A 19,622-nucleotide genomic window follows, 5' to 3' on the forward strand; every position below is an offset into this window, starting at 1 on the left:
GTTTGTTGATTTATTAGATAAATAATCAGGTAAGGTTATTCAACTAACAGCACCTTCACTCACCACACACATTAAATAGATGATCCACAGTTTGTGTTTTTTGGTTACAATTGGGATTTGGGCATATCAGGTAATGATCACAATCATTTTGACTTAATAAAAGTCAAATTTGGCATGGTAATTTGCATAAAGGCAACACAAACAAACGGAGGAGAGTGAACGTGACATGGAACTGGGGATGAGTCAATCCAATACTCCTTATCGTTATTTGTCTGATAATGGTCAAAATCACAGGACTGGAGACCAGAAAAAGAAATCCAATACAACATGTAATCCTTAATGTCAGGTAAATGCTTTCAATAGGTACAGACAACAAGTTATAAAGTGAGACGTGTGTCACCACCACCATGTGACAGGATATGAGCCTCATTAGGACCAGGTTTTGGTCTCCATGAGGACCACTGGTCCTGAAACAGTCAGTGTTTATGTCAGAGAAGGACACCTCTGTCTTTCTGTCATCTCCTCTCAGACCCTTGTAACCCCCGAGGCCAAAAGATTAAACACTCCAAACTGCTCCACTTCCTCCAGGGCTGTAAAACTACCAGTACTACCACAGCAGAGCAGGAGCTAATGCACTGATGTGCAAACCACATGTCCACCTTCTTTTCCACACACACACAAACACATTTAATGAGTAGCCATGGCTGAGCAGTTCTCTGTCATCACAGTGTCAGCGCCTCCTACCATGCAGTCTGTCATCAAATGGAGAGGCATCGAGCAGAGAAAGGACGGGAGAAACAACTCTCTGTAAGCTTTCGGTTGATGGGTCTTAACTGCTTATAATTATTCCATGACATGATAATCCAGATGAGTTCACACCGAAAGATTTATTTATTTATTTTAAGTAGTGCAGATGTTCTAAAAAACACAACCTTCTCCATTCATGCAGCCTTTTTGGACTTGACTTCATAAATCGCTTCTTCATTACTCTGCGGTGTGACCGCAGCCCAAAGGCACACTTTACCGCAGAATGTGAACCTGTCTGTGGTCATCTGCTTAAAACCAAAAGTCTGCTCAGAGTATAGGAAATGCTGATCCACTTTTAGAAACTAAATGTTTTCAGGATTTTCCTTTTGGACCGGTTTCATTCTGCTCCTGTTTGCATGTCACTCTGCTTTTCCAAAGATGATTTGTTGTGCGGTTTCTCTGCTGTTTCTCTGTCTGAATGTTAGTGTTTGGTCACAGTGGAAGAGCGTGTTATACAGCGGGTTTTTAAGTGGAACAGAAAACACTTTAGGGTTTGCTGCTAACGGGGAGGGGGGTGTGTGGGAGAGACATGAGACAGAAGAAGGTGAGGGTGGTACAAATAAAAATAAAAAAGGAGGAATAAAAAGGGAATAACTACAAATTGTTGCAAGGTTTCGAAATGGTAAGGGAGACAAAATGTCCTCATTTTCTATCCTTTCACTATTTTACATCCAATCCATTCACACTAACCTGTCTCACACTTCTTCATGTGTTTTCCTTTCTTTTGCCTGCACAGCCATCTCCGCAGGGCGTCCCTATTTATCATATCTACATACGCACACACTCATTGATGAATTCACGTACAACAAACACTGACGCAACCCCCAACTTAACTGTCAACCATGGAAGGATAATTAATAATTTGTCAGTTATCAGTCCTCAAACACGTTTGCAAGGAAATTGGGTCATTACATTCTTTTTGGACATGCTTCTCAAGTGCTGCATCACCGAGCACCTGGCTCAGTGACAAGAGACCCTGAGGATCTGTTAATGACCTTCAATTGCAGTCTCCTTGCATTAATAATGAGGTGTTTTGCATATATTCATATTCAAGTGATGTTAGCTTACAGGGCAGAACCATTTTTGTTGTGGGTTTGAGTGAATCTAGTTCCAGGTAGTGTTAGCTTGATTTCCACTTCCGTTCACACTAAGTGTCTAAAAATGTGAGGTTACTAAGCAACTAAAATCTGGGAGCTGCTATGGTGACTGATGTTGCTGCAGTTTCACTCGTTTAATTAATGCCTTAAACTAGGAACACAAATCACACCAAAGACAAAAGATTTCCAGCACCACATTCTCCTCACAGCAGCTTTGCTACTTCTACCTACTTTTTTGGCTGGAGTGTGAAAAGACTATTAAAAACAATGTGTGCGTGTATGTACTGTGAGCTGATGCATTTATGCTTATAAATAACATTTACTTTAATTTAATATCCTGATGATGTTGCTACAGGAGGAATGGGGAGATCAACATCAAAAAGGGCAATCCATTGAAGTGTTGTTGAGCTATTTCAGTCTGAGCAAAAAATATTACTGAGGGTCCCAGACTGATCTATAAAGCCATGTCACCAGTCAGGCTAAAAATAAGATTCAAATTTATGAATACCACTGAAGTGGTTATGTGCCTCCAGTCTATTCTGGGCACTACAATAGGCTTTTATCAATGCAGACAATCTGACCTGAGCTAGTGTGAAAAAAACAGGTGCTATTCTGAGTGAAGTTACACATGATCCATTTGTCTCATCAATGCTTTGATGCTCCTGTCCATGCCTGAACCTACAGTACATGTGAGAGCATGGCTAGCTTGATTAGCATTGGCGGGTTGTGCCAATTTACTTGGTTTAGCAACATTGTGGTGGGCAGGTGTTTGTGTGCTCTGAATGACATCATAGTGTGGACAAGGATGAAAATGAGTACGTCCATTTGGATGCATTATCATAACATGAACATCCAGTCTCTCCAAAACAAACAACGCTTGAATCACAACAAAGAGAGACCAAGACCATATTCTTGTGAAGTATGCCACTTTCCCAACTATATCTTCACATGAAAATTTGATCCTGACTACTTTATGATTTTTAAAACATTGACTTGCTCTTTAAGACCTGACTTCTCAAAAAAATCTTCCTGTTCCTATTTTCTTTTTGCAATGTTTTTGTTGAATGCCACATTCTCCTTCCTGACTCTGTACTTTCTGTCAATTAACACCCTAAAAATGACTTATTTTCACCTACTGACTTTAAAACAATTTCCCACTGAGGATCAATAAAGCATTTCTGATTCTTGATTGCACTCTGACCACCCACCAAATAATCTCTCTTCCCTTTTCCTGTCACTTCTCACGCATATAAATGTTTCTAGCCTCACTTTAAAAACCTCACCAAATCGTTTTCACTTCCCACTTGTTTCCTTTCACTCCACATATTTCGCCTTTCCCCTAGTCATTCTTTGTGAAGTTTTCACAGGCAGTAATCCATCTCCCTCTATTACTTCAGCACATTCCTTCACTACCTGCACTTTTCCAACTTGTGTGCTGCTTCTCTAGAATCTGCAAACGATCTTATCTGTCCTACTTTCCCTTCCACTCACATACCTCTCCATTATCTCCTGCCATTTCATATCTTCCCTCATCTTCTCTAAGAAAACCCCCCAAAATTCTTTCACTAAGAATGTTTTCACCTTTGCTCATCATTTCTTAATTTCTCAACAGCAGAACCCATGTTATCTTTTGTTTTACCTTTTTTTTCACAGTACCTTGAATCTAATTCTCTCTCATAACTGTTATTCCTTTCATGATGCTTTGTTAATCAGCACACAAAGTGAAGCAACAGTAGTGTGGTACATCAATGTCCTACTTAAATGTCCTGTTTTTAGATCCATGTCCCTCAATCTAGGCCAAGTTCCAGTGTGGGGCTAACCAGCCCTCGAGTGTATCACAAAAAATAGCTAAGAGATGCAACAATCAGGGTCAATATACAGTTTTTACTGCATATTATTATTGCTTAGTGCTGCTTATTGCTGTGGCCATGTGGAGCAATCTGAGTCAACAGTGAATAACAGTAAAAGTGAAAGGGCGTGCAGAGGGTTGGGCAGGGGGATTTCTTCACATATGAAATTGTGCAACTAAGTATTTTGTTCTTTATATTTCCTTTTTTGTATAAATACACATAAATGTAGTGAAATGCAATGTCACTGCATGATACACACATTGGACAACTGCTAGCAGCACTGTCTATGTTTTTGTACTTTATATGTCCCTATAAAATAAACCATAAATAAAATGACAACCTGGGAAACTAAAGAAATATGTAACACTGTCAATCACATGCTTGTGAAATTAAGAATTAAAAAGATGTTGTTAATGTCTATGATCACTCTAAATTGATTAGTAACCAGTGGTGGGCTGTCACGGCCAGCAGGGCCAGCAATCAAAAAAGTATTTTTATTTTATTATTATTATTATTATTATTATTTTTTTTTTTTTTAATAATCAAATTAATGTGTGTCTGAATTCAATTACTTTTTCAGTATGTTATGATTAGTAACCATACAGTAACCGGGAATTCTAGGACTAATGAGAGTAGAAGTTTACAGCCAAGCTAATATTACATTACATTACCTGTCATTTAGCAGACGCTTTTATCCAAAGCAACTTACAATGGAATTGAGTACAATCAGCCAGTGGTGGAGTCGAACTTGCAACCATGATGTCTTTCACGCGCAGGGTACCGGTCTTAACCACTGAGCCACTCCACCCAGCTTCACTGGGTGGACAGTGGCAGTGAAGACAGTGAAGTAGACAGTGAAGCTGTAAATCCATGATGCTATAGTTGTTGCAATGACGACGCTAAGTGAGACTGATGCTTACCAAGTCTAATATTTACTGTGGTAGTGTTGCTAATTAGCATTGACTGCCACAAACCCATTTAAGAAGATCTTGATTTATTTAAATAATTGTGGAGATTGAGGAAAAGTCAGAGCACCCAAATTTTAGCCTGAAAACGTAAATTACATTTCCAACTCCCTGCATGACCTGTGTTTTCACTTTGTTTTCATTCAGTTACCATGTAGCTCATGATTTTCACAACTACAAAGCAAAGACAATGGGAGTCAAAACCACTCATGGATTTGGAGAAAAGTAAATGAGTAAATAAGCCAACTGTGCTGTAGATATGGCATATCTGAAGGGTTTATCATGTTTTGAAGATGAACATCTGTAAGCAGGATTATAGTGATTATTTGTGTGAGGATGTGGTCAGCAGAGAGCATGACAGGATCTAGTGAGGTGAGGTCTGGAGTAACTAAATGTTAGGTACAACACTGCACCTAATTAAAAGTGTTTACAGAAGCTGTGTATTCCAAAAACCTCTGCAGTGCAGATTCCACAAAAATATCGGGCTTTACTTGACTAAATATTGCAAAAGTCTAGACTGTGGTAGATCATGATACTTATATGTTGTTCCCATGAATCATCTCATCACCCTCTGGTCTGGTCTGTCCTGACCCCCCCCCCCCCCTCGCCAGCTCAAAATCTGATGCTGTGATGAATCATCAGGATCTTCTTTCTTCCAACCCTAAGGATGGAACTCTGTGCTGCAGACCGAGTGTGATGAATTGGTTCACACAGGAAGCTGTGTCATGTTTGACTGAATCCCCCATCCAGCTGTCAAGGCGATGAAAACAGCCCTTCTGAGGGCAAAGTGAAACGGAGAGACAGCCAGTCACTCTGGCCCAGAGTGTGTTTGCTAATATCAGGAGGAGGACGGAAATCTCAGGACTGTGACACGTTTCCTATTTGTTCCCGGATGCCATCTGCTCTCCCACTACTCACTTCCTTCCATCAGTGTGTGTGTGTGTGTGTGCACACATGCATGTATCTCACCAAGTCGACTGCCATTACGTGGCATAGCCATGAAGGACCCCAGGGTGCCACCAATGACGCTGTGTGGCCGACGGAGGGGGGGCTTCTTGAAGGAGCCAGTGTACTGGTGCAGGAAGGAGTGCATGCTGTGGGAGGTCGGGGGGCGGCCGTTCCTCATGAAGGGCTCTAGAAAACAACACGAAAACAACTGGCAAACATTAACAGACATTCTACCGCTGCATGAGAATAAACAAAACACAAGACTACAATGAAAATCAACATTAAATATCAACAGCTTATTACGCAAATTACAACATCCTTTCTGGTAAGCAAAGGTCACCGTAGTTCAGTTTTAATCTGAACTCCCGCCATAAGAAGTCACAAAGGGACGGCCCCTTTGTGACTTCTTATGGCGGGACAACACAAAAACTCTCTGTGAATCTGCTAACGTTTTTTTTGTCGTATCTGCGTTTTATCCACACAGAAACGGTGTTTCAGGTCCCAGAGTGGAAAAATCTCAAAAGACCACCCTAGTGTAGACCAACCAACACACTACTTTGGGAAAATGATAATCCCACCCCTCTCTGTCATGTCAGTAAACACTGTGAAACTGATCTTTATTATTACATATAACCACATGCTCAACACCACAAGCTCATTTACATTTACTTCCATTGACGAGTGGATAGGGCCTAATTATTATACACTGGACCTTTGACAAGTCTTATAAAAAAGGACTCAGCAGTTTAGCCACCATATCCGCCTTTTACATTTTCTTTAGTTGTCTGGTTTCTTTACTCACTAAAACACAAGCACTCTCTGTCTAGACAAGTGCTTCATCTTCAAACTTCAAACTTCAAACTGAAACAGGACCGGCACCACTTCTGAAGTTTGAGGCTCAAAAGTCCTTGTACAGTGTGGATGGGAAACCAGGTGTAAAAACAGCAAAGCAGGCTAAAATATTACATAACAAAAAGAGAAGTTGAGGAGAGAATATTTGCCCTTGTGTGTTTGTGTTTCATCATATAAATTACCCTCTCGCTGCTATTTGAGAGTGTGTGTGTGTGTGTGTGAGCCAGTAGCTCCCCGGTACTTACTCAAGTTATATAACCTGATAGAGAGCTACTCACTGGAAGTCTATTACAGCTGTTACTGACATGCTGAACTCTCTCTCCATCCACACCCATGCGTCATAATTAAATACTCCTGAGAACTGCTGAGATACTGAAGCCTCTGTGTGCATGTGGGTTTTACTTGCCTGCCATCAGACGTGCACAGGAAGAAACTGTAAAAATCTGAGCAGTGGAATTTCCTTCCCTGGTCTGAATGTAGCACTGATTCTCCACAAACATTAAAACTTCATAAACATCACTGACTGTTGACCAATTGTACCCGGGTTTATTTAACCGTAACTGTAGTTCTTTCATTAACAATGTTTGACACATTTTATCCGATTAATGTATATTTTGAGGATTTTCTTTGCATGGTATTTTTAAATTCTTTTTAATAGCTACAACTTTTTTATTAACACATTTGTGAGGTTCTTTTTATTCAAAAGGGGATTTATTTATATGTTTATTTCGGTCATGTCAGTTAGATCAATCATCATCAGACATCATCTTAGTGTAGTTCACACAATACACATAACCGAAAGGGAAAGTGGGAGAAGCAAAAGCTTATCTAGTCACGCCCCCATTACTCACAAAATACACATTTTCATCGTACAAAACGTAATTTCATCATACTAAATTTTTTTTTTTTTTCATATAACAGTTTGACAAAACATGTTTCAGCAGGTAGCACTCAGAGATGCAGTCTTATCATTATATTATTAGGTTGCATCTGGGCTTGTGGGTGACATTTCATGCAACATAGATGTATTTAAAACACAAAAATTATGATTTTGATGTCAAGGGGACTTTAAAGGTCATACAACACAAACACTGACCGTTGTCCTGAGTGCCGCCATCCTCAATGGTCATTTGCTCGGCCAGTTCAGACAGGGACTCGTCAATTGTCTGACTGGAGCGGAGTGTTAACGACAGGCGCTTCTTAAACCTCTTCATTTTCTCCATAGCAGGGCAGTGCAAAGCCTGTAGAGCACAGAAAACATGCCATCTACATTCAATAATTGGTAATGGAATGACACACACAATGACTATTGCAAACAACATTAGCAGTGATGGTTTGGTTTGTCTGTGGTGTGTGTGTATGTGTACAGCTGAGGATTCTAGAAACCTTCCTAGTGTCCAAAAAATCTCGGCTCATGAATAAAATAAAACTGCTTTTAATTCAATATTCATTCACTCTGCAACTGCCTGAACAGTACATGAATAAACCATGAAGAAAGCATGAATAAAGGATGAATATCACAGACTTAAACACAGCTGTTATCACTTACACCTCACATTCACACAATCATACACTGGAAAGATTAATAAACCCTAACTGGATGAAGAGTGACTCAAATCAGTCTAAGGAAACACCAACACTCTCACACACATACACACATGCGACTATAAGCAGATGAGGGCCTCGCTGCGCATGAGTGAATTAGCATCGACGCAGCAGTCATGCAAGTCACAGGAAACACCTTGCTCAGTCTGCCTAAGGCCAGGCCCTGCTCATTGTGTCGCTGCAGTGTTAACGCCCCATGCAAGCGTGTGTGTGTGTAGGAAATGCAATGAGGAAGCAGCAGCAGAAATGCCCCGCCAATACCTCCTGACCCACAACTCAAAAAACACACTGACCCCAGTGTCACTGTTTCCCCTGTCCCTCTTTCCTTCTCTCTCTCAAGGTCATTATCTCAGTTCATACTCATGAGACACCACCATCTGCCACACACACACACACACACACTATAGAAACGAACACAGTATGTATTAAACTTCTCAAATCGACTACAAGAACATTCAGTCGTTGTACACTACAATTTCAAGAGAGGTTTTCAACAGTGGGTAATAGGGATAAAAACATGATGATGACCTGATTCATCTAAGTCAAGGAAATCCTTGACAGAATAACAGAATGAGAATGTTATTGTTGATTTGAGTCTAATTGAAAAGGTTTTTTGAAGGACTAAAGCAAAATTTGATTAGTAGGGTCAGGAAATAGTTTAATTAACTTTACATTATGTAATGTTTTGGTTTTATGTTAAATAACTAATTTAAATAGCAGAGGTGGTTTCATTTAATTTAGTTACTTTAGCTTAACCCTAATGCAACCTTTAAAAAAAAAAACATTCTTCACCTTAAGTGCAAATAAATGTGCACTCCTATGACTTTTTATTAAGCAACATCTTATTATCAACACTTAAACCCGTTAAATGCAATTACACAATTTTTACCACCACAAAATAGGAAATATTTTCCAAATACTACATGAAAATAAGAATTACTTTAGAGGTATAACACAGCTTTGGGTGTGACACTGATTACCAATGGCAATGCTTTAAATACCTAAGGTGAATAACATGAGTCTTTTGTTTAACACAGTGTATTCTAATCGTAGTTCGTCATAGGGACAGAAGTCAGTATATTTAAATGAAACAAACGATACTAATTATGATTACCAGTAGCACAAGCGATATCAAAACAGTGATATTTACAGTATACCAGGTAATATTAGCCTAGTCAGTAAAGTAAGAGCACTTCTACTGCAATCAAAACCCCCCACTGCTGATTATGAAGCAGGTAAAAAAAAAAACATAAAAAAACATAAAAAACAGGAAATTATCGAAGCTAATCAGCTGACAATCACACTCACCAAATGCAAGCATGTATTTTGAAACACAATAACTTAGACTTCAGCCTCAAAATCAACTACAGAGACTGAAACTAATCTCTGCATTTACTGTGAGACGTTATGCTCAGTCTTGTGACTTGCCATTTATTAAGTTATGTCCAAATATAGGATTCCATTTTTCAGTAAAGCCATCCTGTAACCTAACGTGACCTAACTACAACTCAGATCTTAGCCCTTAACTGAACCAGTTTCTCAGAAATTAGGTTCTGCCTCATTAGGGCCAGGTTTTCTGTCTCCATGATGACTACTAGTCCTGACAAGGTCAGTGTTTATGCCAGAAAATGTCAAGCACAAACACAGCAGACGATCAATCAGATGGCAGGAAATAACAAAAATCCAGCTCCTAAAAATCACAACACAAATGTGAAATGACTTCATTAGAAAACACTTTCACACAAACACAATTCTCTCTGTAATACATGCACAAACACACTCACTGTATGAGAGATAAGCGCTCTTTGTCTCCCTCACAGAGGAGGAGTATAACAAAGCACAGTTTTATCTCTGCAGCAAACCAAAACAAAGAGACTCATGTGACGTGTGTGTATATGAATCTGAGTGTGTGTGTGTAAAGCATGAGGCACATGTGAACCAGGAGGAACTGGAAGAAACAACTGAACCTATGATTTTCTCTCTTCTTTTTTTTTTTTTTATCACCAGCATCCCGAGAAATGTTCTTGCAGACACATTTTGACCCACATTTCCAACAACCCCCACTCCATCATTCCTATGCACCCTGCTGGATGCCTCCCAAATGCATTGTGGGTAGTATGGAGGAGAGAACTTCAAAGGGCGAGCAAGGGGGAAAGACAAAATGCGACATAGTCCAATTAAGGGGCTAATGATATCATATGTGCTCTCTCTCACTCTCTCTCTCTTTCTTTCTCTCTTTCAGAGACACACACACACACACACACTCACAAACACCACTTTTCTACTTCCTTTCCTAGTTTTCCGTTCTTCCTCTCTCCCTTCTTTTTTCCAGTGCAAGAGTGAGGTAATGTGAGGAAAATGTGGCTTAATATTCAATGCTGGTGGGTGAAAGTGTGAATGTGAAGAGGAGAGGAGGGAGGGAGAGAGACAGAGGGAGAGAGAGAGAGAGAGAGAGAGAGAGAGAGAGAGAGTGTGGGAGCAGGAAGAACAAGGACGAGGATGAGGAAGGCAAAAGGAAGGAATCGCAGAAAGAAAGTGAGGTTCTTTTCTGTGAGTTGAGCCACAATGGTGTCTTTGTGTTTGCTCAAAAGCCATGAAATCACCCGAGTGACTGCAACCATGTACAGTACTGCTTAGAGAGCAAGAACAAAAGCCACTGGTGGTGATCCAAGTCGACCTTAAAAGGGATAGAGTTTTTTTTAAGTGTGGTTGTACGAGTTTCTGAGCACACAACCGCTTCCATGTTGGGCAGAGATACCCGACCAGAGCCTGTCAGGACCCAACAGGACCTGAAGGGTTGGGCCGGGTTTGGAGAAAAAGGTGTAGTTTAAGTGAAACTGGGAGCAAAAGGAGATAATTGAAATGTTTTGTTTATTGCTTTATTGAAAATAAGGTGTAAACAATAAATTAACCAGATGCATAACAAGTAAAATAAGTGTTATTAAGTAGAAACATTTTCTGTTTAGAACCGGGGTTTAGTGTTTAGAACAGTATACTGACTGCAACACAGGCTGTTCAAGCCATACACAGTGGATCCTCTCCTTTTCCTCCACAACTACTCAAAATAAACCAAATCCAGCTTGTCATAAAGTTTGTTTGCCTGTGTAATTTAACATTTTATCTAGTTGTAAAATACTGTAAATTCACCCAACTACTGTGTTCCCAAAATCGTATTACACTTATAGTCACAGGGCTAAGTTGTTATTATGTGCACCCAAACTGAGAAGATCTGAAGGTTTAAAGTTTAAATGTAGTCTCTCAATAATGAACTACAATGTCATGCAGTGCTGGCATTGACATTTGGGTTAGAAATGCAAGAGATATCGGTAGAAAGAGCTCCATTGTTGTCCAAAATTAAAAACACAACAGTGAAACACAGCGTTACACTCGCTCACATGTTTCTGCACAAAGAACACACAACAAGAAAGTTCTAGAAATATTCTCTCACCGTTAGCAGCAGCAGCAGCTAACATTGAATTTATCCCAGTTTTTGATGTTTGACTCATCAGATTAGCTCGGCGCCAAACAGCCTCCACGTCTTTGGATTTACAGCATCTTTTCTCTTTTTTTTTGCAAACTGTGTGGTCATTCATTTCTCCTTTATCCATTAATGTCTCTCAGTGAGCGACTTCTCCCACATTCAAAGCCTGCTAGATGCCCACGTTGAACACCACACAATGGAAATCACAGTTTCATATGAACCATGTGACAAACATGCCAATCAGAGCAGTGAGGATGAAAGACTAAAATTCAACCAAAAGAATAAAAAGCTAGAGGGCTAAATGTGAGCGCACACAGGTGTTCACATTTGATTTTCCTGCATTTACACATGTCTGGCTTTAGTATAGGAGGTGGGTCTAATGTTTGCACTGCTTCAGGCCCATTTACATCACTGCCCTCACAAAGAGATCACAGCAGCACACCCACATACACCAGGGTGTTTCCCTCATATTGCTGGTATACATTACAAGCAAAGCAAAGGCATCAAACAGACCAGGAGCATCAAATGGTGTAATCGCCCCACAAAGCCTGCAGGGTGGAGGAATGCTTGTATCTGATATCTCTGTCTACCATAACTGTGCGACCTGCTTAAAGAAACAATATCTGGACAATTTCACACTGAATGTTTCTGTAAAATCCTGTATTTAAGAATGTTTTTTCCATTTTCCACCAAATGAATATGTCCCAGTTTTTGTGAAATGCACGAGTCTAAATCCTGTGGTCATGCAGTTTACAACCCAATGAGGAAGAAAATTGAATTGCCTAACTTGAAATCCAAAAACATTACCTACAGCCTTATTACATAACGATTACTGCCGTTATCATCGCCTTCAAGCACCGAATTCAGTTGAACCCTAGCGAGCAGGGTCACAAGCATGTGCTTGTGTGAAAAGAGCACAAACAAACAAAGCATCAGTGCTGCTGTGCAGTGCAATGTGGGTGATTTCCAATGAAAGAGCCTTTGTTTTAAAAAAAAAAAGGAGCTTCAGCATGACTGAGCCAGAGGCGCGAGCTGAAATAACCCTGTGTGTCTGTGAGAGCACAAAAGACTGTAATGTTAATATAACGACATTAACAATGACCACAAGAAAAAAGTACTTTGGTTGACTACAGGAAGAGAAGAGGAAGAAAGGGAGGGCAGTTTCACAAGCTTTTTCAGGAGAGTTTTAAAGAGAAGCAAGACTGAGTTGGGACAGTTTTGAGAGTCTTGTGCATTTGTCAAGTTACTGGTTCAGTGACAAGATCAGACACTAGAATTACCCAGGAGCTCACTACTGATGGGTAGTGACCAAAGACAAACTGGTATCAATTCAGCACCGATTCCCGATACCCAAGTATCAACTAGCAAACTGGACAAGGAGTGCATTTATCGATATTCAATCGCAACTTCAGAATGACTGGAAATCAGTATCAACAGGACCTGAAGTATCAATAAGTGTGTATCAATTAAGTACTAATGATACCATCCTTTTGTTTATTTCATAAATATTCACAAAGCAGCAGCTATCACTGGTGCAAGAAACTCAAAATATCTCAGACTCCTTAAGTCAAAGGTTCTCACAATTTAAATGCTACAATGCAGACGCAGCATTAGGCTTCTGGTTCTGAGTGACACTGACACATCTCACTAAAAAACCTAAAATGTGAACCTCCGATGTGGTGCTGGATAAAACAATAAGACATCGCAAAAGTCTGAAGCTGTTATTCCACAAAATGGTGGACAGGGCTAGAAGAGCTGCTAACCCAAACGTAAATTATTAAGAAGTTGTTGGGAAGGCAAGGTAAGACAGAGCATGAGAAGGTCACTCAGTATGCTTACATGACATAAGAAAAAACAATTTATTGCGGTAGTCAGACTAAAGTTAGACTTTTAAAATGTTAACGTGCCTGAAATTATTCACTCAACTCAAATTTCTCAAAGTCAGACACCAGAGTTGAACTCAATCTGACCTGGCTGCTCTGCACATGTGCCACAGTTCCCACCGCTGACAAAACGATGTGTGAACTTTGCGCTGGTAAATAATTTGGAATGACAAGAAGAACGATTCTGTGCTCGGTCGGCTTAAAGTATAGGATATTTTTAAAGTTCATGGATGACAGGAAGACTTCGAAATGCACTGGGCATGATGTTGCTTTATGCCCTCACAACAACCAGGTCTCAGATTTGGCCAGAAGTCGGTCACCTGCTTCACTCATCATCAAATAGTGGTGTCCCCAAACGGTAAATCATGCTATAATGTCATTTGAGCATTACAATGGAAAACTAAATGGACTGAAAAACAGACATTTAAGAGGTTGACAAGGTTGGGAGGAGGAAGAAGAGCACTGAGGGTTCAATGATGAAAGAATGAAGATAAAGCTGGAGGAGAGGAAATAGAGCAGGAGGGAAGATGTTATTTTTAGGTATAAAGACTGTGGCGTCTCTCAGTTGAATACACACGTGCATGCATGCGCACACACAAACAAAAGCAAACACAGCACATGGACCATGGTGCAGCATTATCCCATCATTCTCTTACCATATGACAAACATAAACATGAAACCCACAGGCCATAAAGCACACAGGGTACCCGGCAAACACACAAACACATCGGCTTGACTACACGCCCAGACACTTCTGTGTCATCTGTTTGAAGCAAGAGGAGGGTGAGGCTTAAAAGACACAAACATGCTGGTTAAACGGTTTACTGTTCCTGTGTGTGTGTGTGTGTTTAGGTGTGTGTGTTAGCTTGAGGTCGGCCTAAATGCAATAATCTTCATTTATCTTCCAATTACACAACAGAGACTGTGTGCAGCAGGTTAGACGATCCTCTTATCAGTTATTCCCACCATCAATGTAATTAATCCACTCATGCAAACACACACACACACAGTAATTTGTGAGCTAAAGGGTGTACACTGTACAAGTGTGAGTAAATGCTTGTTTGAATCAAACACGAACAGAGACACAGCAGAGAGCAGAAACTAGACTATTTTTAAAGCTGCACTAATCAATATTTCCATACAAATTAATTTTGTTGTCATGTGACACAGTGACCAATCAAGAGGAAAATATCAAACAAAACTATTTACAGCTTAAGTATGTAACATGCTCACTCCTTCGCGCCATATCCCACAGAGAAAATCTTAGTTTTAAGCACACAGGAACTGCTGTTCTACTGTTGCCGCATTTGGTAAATTTGTGTCACTTAAGGAAATCCGATTAAAGATTCAAGATAACAGATTAGAACTCACTGATGGTGGCAGCAGTAAATTTAACAACTGTGCACCTGTGTGCCTTATAGAAAATCTAAAGACTTTGGTGTGGGAGAGTACAAGGTTTAAAAAACTAGTACAAAGAGAAGCAAACATATTCTAAAGATATTTTAGACTCTCTAATCCACTGGATTTTCCTGCCGTCTGTCAGCCATGATTTCCCTTTCTAAAATGCTGTAAACACTGTATACATACTGTAAATACAAGACAGAAACTGCAGTATACTGCAAAACAATATTAAAATTATACTGTAGTTGAATTCAAGAAGCACTGAAAGTCATGGGGTGTTTCATTCCTATTAAGCCATGTTTCCATCGAGTGGAATGGCCCCTACTGTTGCATTTTTTGGCACCCTTCCCTTGTGGTATCAGAATAAAATGGAACAATAACGTCAGCTGATTGGGCGACAGCAAAATGTTATTCCTTTGCGACCAATGTTTCTTACAGAAAAATAAAGAGCTGCTGGATGTCCTCCATTGTTGTCCGTTGTGGCGCGTTCGATGGCAGCCCACACCCTGCCTACCAAGTAAAGGTTCTGTTCTCAGTCGAAACATATGCCTGACCCAGTGCTACCATTCCAAACTTACCACACTGTACCAAACTAAATCATACCACGATAGAAACACAGCATTACTCTTGAAGCTTGCTCCTTTTTTTTCAATATTTTCAGCTCCACATCAAATTTTATGGTCATGATTCTATGAGGACGGAGAAAACGAATCAAGGAAATTAACTTCCGGAAACACACCATTCTGAAAGAGAGTTCTCACTGCTGCGCTCTACGTCTTCAAATTACAGCATACTGTATACAGTTACTTTGTTGTTTGTATAGTGAAAGTGGTTGTTATCTTGCTCCGTCTGCAACACGACAGGCAGGTTTTTTGTTGCTGTTTTTTTTACACACGAATGGTGCCCTGTTTACCTTATCACATATAAACAAAATACTTCAATTATACTGGATAAATAAATTCATAGTGTGCTCCCAGTTCCAATCAGTTGCCTCTCACCACCATAGAAGTAGCAAACTGCAGCTTTACTTGTATTGTGTCTGACTATGTTCTGTTTTGCACACCACAGTCTAACAGTGAGCTATAAATACAGGGCTATAATTCAGGTTGGTGACGCAATTGCTTGCATGTAATGTTTAGACAGGGTTTTGGCTCTCTTTTGAGGGTAAAGAAATCTTTGTATTTATAATAATTACTATTATTTATTATCATAGCAGAAGTGTTTGTCCTTCAGCCATAGCCATCAACATCAACTGCTCCTGCACACATATACATTTCACCTCCTATCTTTGTATTTGTGAATTCAACACCCACATGTACTCTCCTCTGCTCCGTCTCTTACATAATGCACGTCTGTCTCCTTACAACCACACCAGACTAACGAGGGTTATATAGAAGTTTCCGGTCTGTCTAACACATACACACAAACACACACGCACAGTCGGATGAAAAAACACACAAGAATGCATTTTCTTGTCTGGTTATTTGGTTGGTGAATCCAAACACACAGCTGGAGAAGGCACATTCCAGTGCAGAGAGGTGGGAAACTCTATCACACATACGCAGAGAGCGATTCACACTGATTGAAAGTGTGTATCTCATGCAGATTAAGCAGTACTAAAATATAAGGAATGAAAACACCTCATTTATCTTTTCTTAATGGATGTCGTCTCATTACAATTATTAAAAATACCTAAAAAATTATCTGTGTAGTTAACTAGTTTTTCTTGTTGACAGCAAACAGTGCATTGACAGCATATTGATCCAAATACCAAACCATGTCAATGCTTTATTTCGAAAAACTGCACGTAAATGACAAAACTAGGGCTGTAAAGTCCCGGTTGACTGGTCGATTTATGAGTCGATGCGTTCTGGTTCGACTCCAATTCTGATAAGTCGACTTTTTGCCGTGTTAATTTCATACAGTCTATGGTTAATTTGATTTTATCTGGAGGAATGTACCAAGTGCTAATGGGGGTGTTTTCAAAGCACCCCTGTTCCACAGGTAACAGTGTGTCTTCAGAGAACACCCGCCTTGTTTTCAGTATTTTTGATTAGCCCAACCCACAGGAGGCAGAAAGATTAATGAACGTCCGGTGGTTTTATTTAATTTTGAGCGTTTCATTTTAGGCAACAGTCAGTCCTCCTCTAACATCCATGTCAAAGACATAGGCAGTGTGCCAGCATTGTACAAAAATAGGTGGCGATAAAAAAGTCAAATGCAAAGTTTGCCAGCAACAGTTTGCATATTACAGCTCGACTACAAACATGGCATATCATATGAAAACGGTAAGATAACTTGTCTTTGTTATGTTGCTCCGTCCGTTTTGAGTACATGAACTAAATTGGCATATTTCAATGTTTTAGTCTAATAATCATTGATTTGTGTTATAACTGCAGGCGCACTCGCCCGTAACAAAGTCGTAAAACAAATCATGTAAAATGTAATCACAATATAATAACCCTAACTATAATAATGACATTTTTAACAAAATAATCCTAGTTTCTTTTCTTGTCAATGTAATCTGGACTAATCGTAGTTGCTTATTTTTTACAATCTGATCACAAAATCCCATTAACATGTTCTCTGCGGCTGCAAATTTGACTCTCTCTTCACTCAGCAGCAGGCATATAAAGAGCAACAGCTTCAAGCGAATACACCCAACAACATGAAAAAACAAAAGCAGGGCTCTACCACACATCGATTTCTATTGAAGTCTGGTTGTTTTACACAACAGAACAACAGGACTTGGACATTCCTCCTATTATCACCTCTCCTCCTCCTCCTCTTCAATCAGTTTTATGGCTTTCCCTTCTCACGCCCAACACTCCCCAGGGCACAGTCTTAAAATCCATCTTCCTCATTCAGCCTCAGGCCTCCGGGAACAGGTGTTGCCTCCCCAAGGTGACTGGTTTTGATGTGTGTGCGTGTGTAGATGAGCTTACACTATCTAACAAAGTGACCCGGGCTTCTTCTTGTCTTTTCTTCCAGGACAGGTGGGACATCCAAACCTGAGACCATGTCTCTTCAGTTGGTAACAATTGTTGGCCAAAAACTATCTTTGTTCCTATTTCAGGTGCTTTGATGTTAAACCTAACATGTCTGATTGGTGGATTCCAAAAAACTTCTTCTAAAAAGCTTCAGTGATTCTGTGACCCAGATTCATCAAACAGCTTGGCAACAGTGCGGAGATATTCTTGTGTTTTTGAGCCAACCTCCATCTAACCATGAGACGGCTACCGGCAGAAGTGGAATGTGACAATCCCCTCACTGGGGATGTGACAATATACAATACAACCAAACATTGTGATAAAAAGCATCCACAATATGCTGACCATGGGAAACTTACATTATCAAGATAAAGATAAATAGCTAATGTTTCATGTGACAAACTCGCTAAACACTAGCTAGCCAACATAGCGTTTATTTACATTAGCTCGTTAGCTTTTTTACATATGTCGCCAGGAGGAGAGAGTGGTGTGAAGGGAGCTTTGTGGACACTGAAAACATGACACTTCCCCCACCAAAAAACACATAAAGATCCAGTGTGTAAAATTTCACAGGATTTATTGACAGAAAATGAATATACTACCCTTAAGTGTGTTTGTTTAAGTTTGCAGTATGTACTTTAGGTAAAGAACTTGCTTTATAGAGGCCAACATTTTGTGGAGGCAACCTCCATTTACAGTCTCACCATTGCATGTCACTAATTCTTATATACTGGAGCTTTAACATGATAATAATGAACCACAAAGGTAGGTTAATTCCTGATAAAAAAAAGATTGGTAAAGTTTGTCACAGTATTACGAGGGAAACAACACACACAGCTTTATTTGCTGATGGCTATCAGGATGTGAAGATAATAAGAGAATAAGATAAAGGACACAGATTATGGACTCAAGTTTTAACTCTCTGTAGTTGATGGTCCGTTCAAACATGACGTCTATCACCACTCATGGATTGTATTCATTGTGTTAATCTGATTAGACCAGATTACTTGAGTGTGTGCAAACGTCCCCGACCTTTAGATAATACTGAACGAGGTGCTTAGTTATGCTAAGAAGTTGCATGAGCTATATTAGTATAAATGTTGACGAGGAAGCTCAAGTAATTAAAGCAGCATTTTTTGGTTCATTGAAATAAGAGCTGCATTTACAAACAACAAAACTTGACCCATTTTCTCTCCTGGCTTTTTGAGTGTCTGTGGTCCAAGTGTTGTGACTACTTCCTGTGAACCTTCGATGGACTTTATCAGCACAAAATATAACCACTGTCTAGACAACAATGATTAACCCAGCAGGAATAAACAGGGCTAATCAGAGACCACTACTTAAGATTAAAAAAAGGAAACTCATTTTTATACAGAGACTGGAATTTATCTAGAAAAGGCAAAAGAGTATGTTGGAACAATTGGAACAAAGCTACAGTAAACAGACTGTTTCAGGGTCAAGCCCAATAAAAGCATAAAAGCACTGAAACAGATAACATTCTCTTAAAAGGTATGAATTATTTAAACTACGCAAATCAATTTTAACAGTTATGATTATGTGAGATGAGTTGTTTTAGAGAAGCAGGCAGATGGTGAGTTATAAAGGATCAACTGTACTGAACAGCAGACTGTACTTAGTACTCGCTTAGTACTATGAATTTGCATGAATTTGTTTTTGTAGACATTCAATACACTACATTATTTAGAGCCAATATCAAGCTCTAGAATGTATTTAATGAAGTA

The 19,622-nt window shown here is 39.6% G+C and overlaps 1 protein-coding gene across 1 annotated transcript in view; it reads right to left on the minus strand.

The window, feature by feature from the left end:
- Positions 1-19,622, minus strand: part of LOC131456106 (cyclin-dependent kinase 17) — a 34,686-nt gene that overhangs the window by 8,618 nt on the left and 6,446 nt on the right. Inside the window, exons 2-3 of the mRNA XM_058624120.1 lie at positions 7,616-7,760; positions 5,689-5,853 (exon numbers count right to left, since the gene is read on the minus strand). Of these exons, the coding sequence (XP_058480103.1) occupies positions 5,689-5,853; positions 7,616-7,742 (292 nt within the window). The 5' untranslated portion in view covers positions 7,743-7,760. The remainder of the gene's footprint in view (positions 1-5,688; positions 5,854-7,615; positions 7,761-19,622) is intronic.

Source organism: Solea solea, chromosome 3, assembly GCF_958295425.1.
Source record: "Solea solea chromosome 3, fSolSol10.1, whole genome shotgun sequence".
NCBI classification, from domain to species: Eukaryota; Metazoa; Chordata; class Actinopteri; order Pleuronectiformes; family Soleidae; genus Solea; species Solea solea.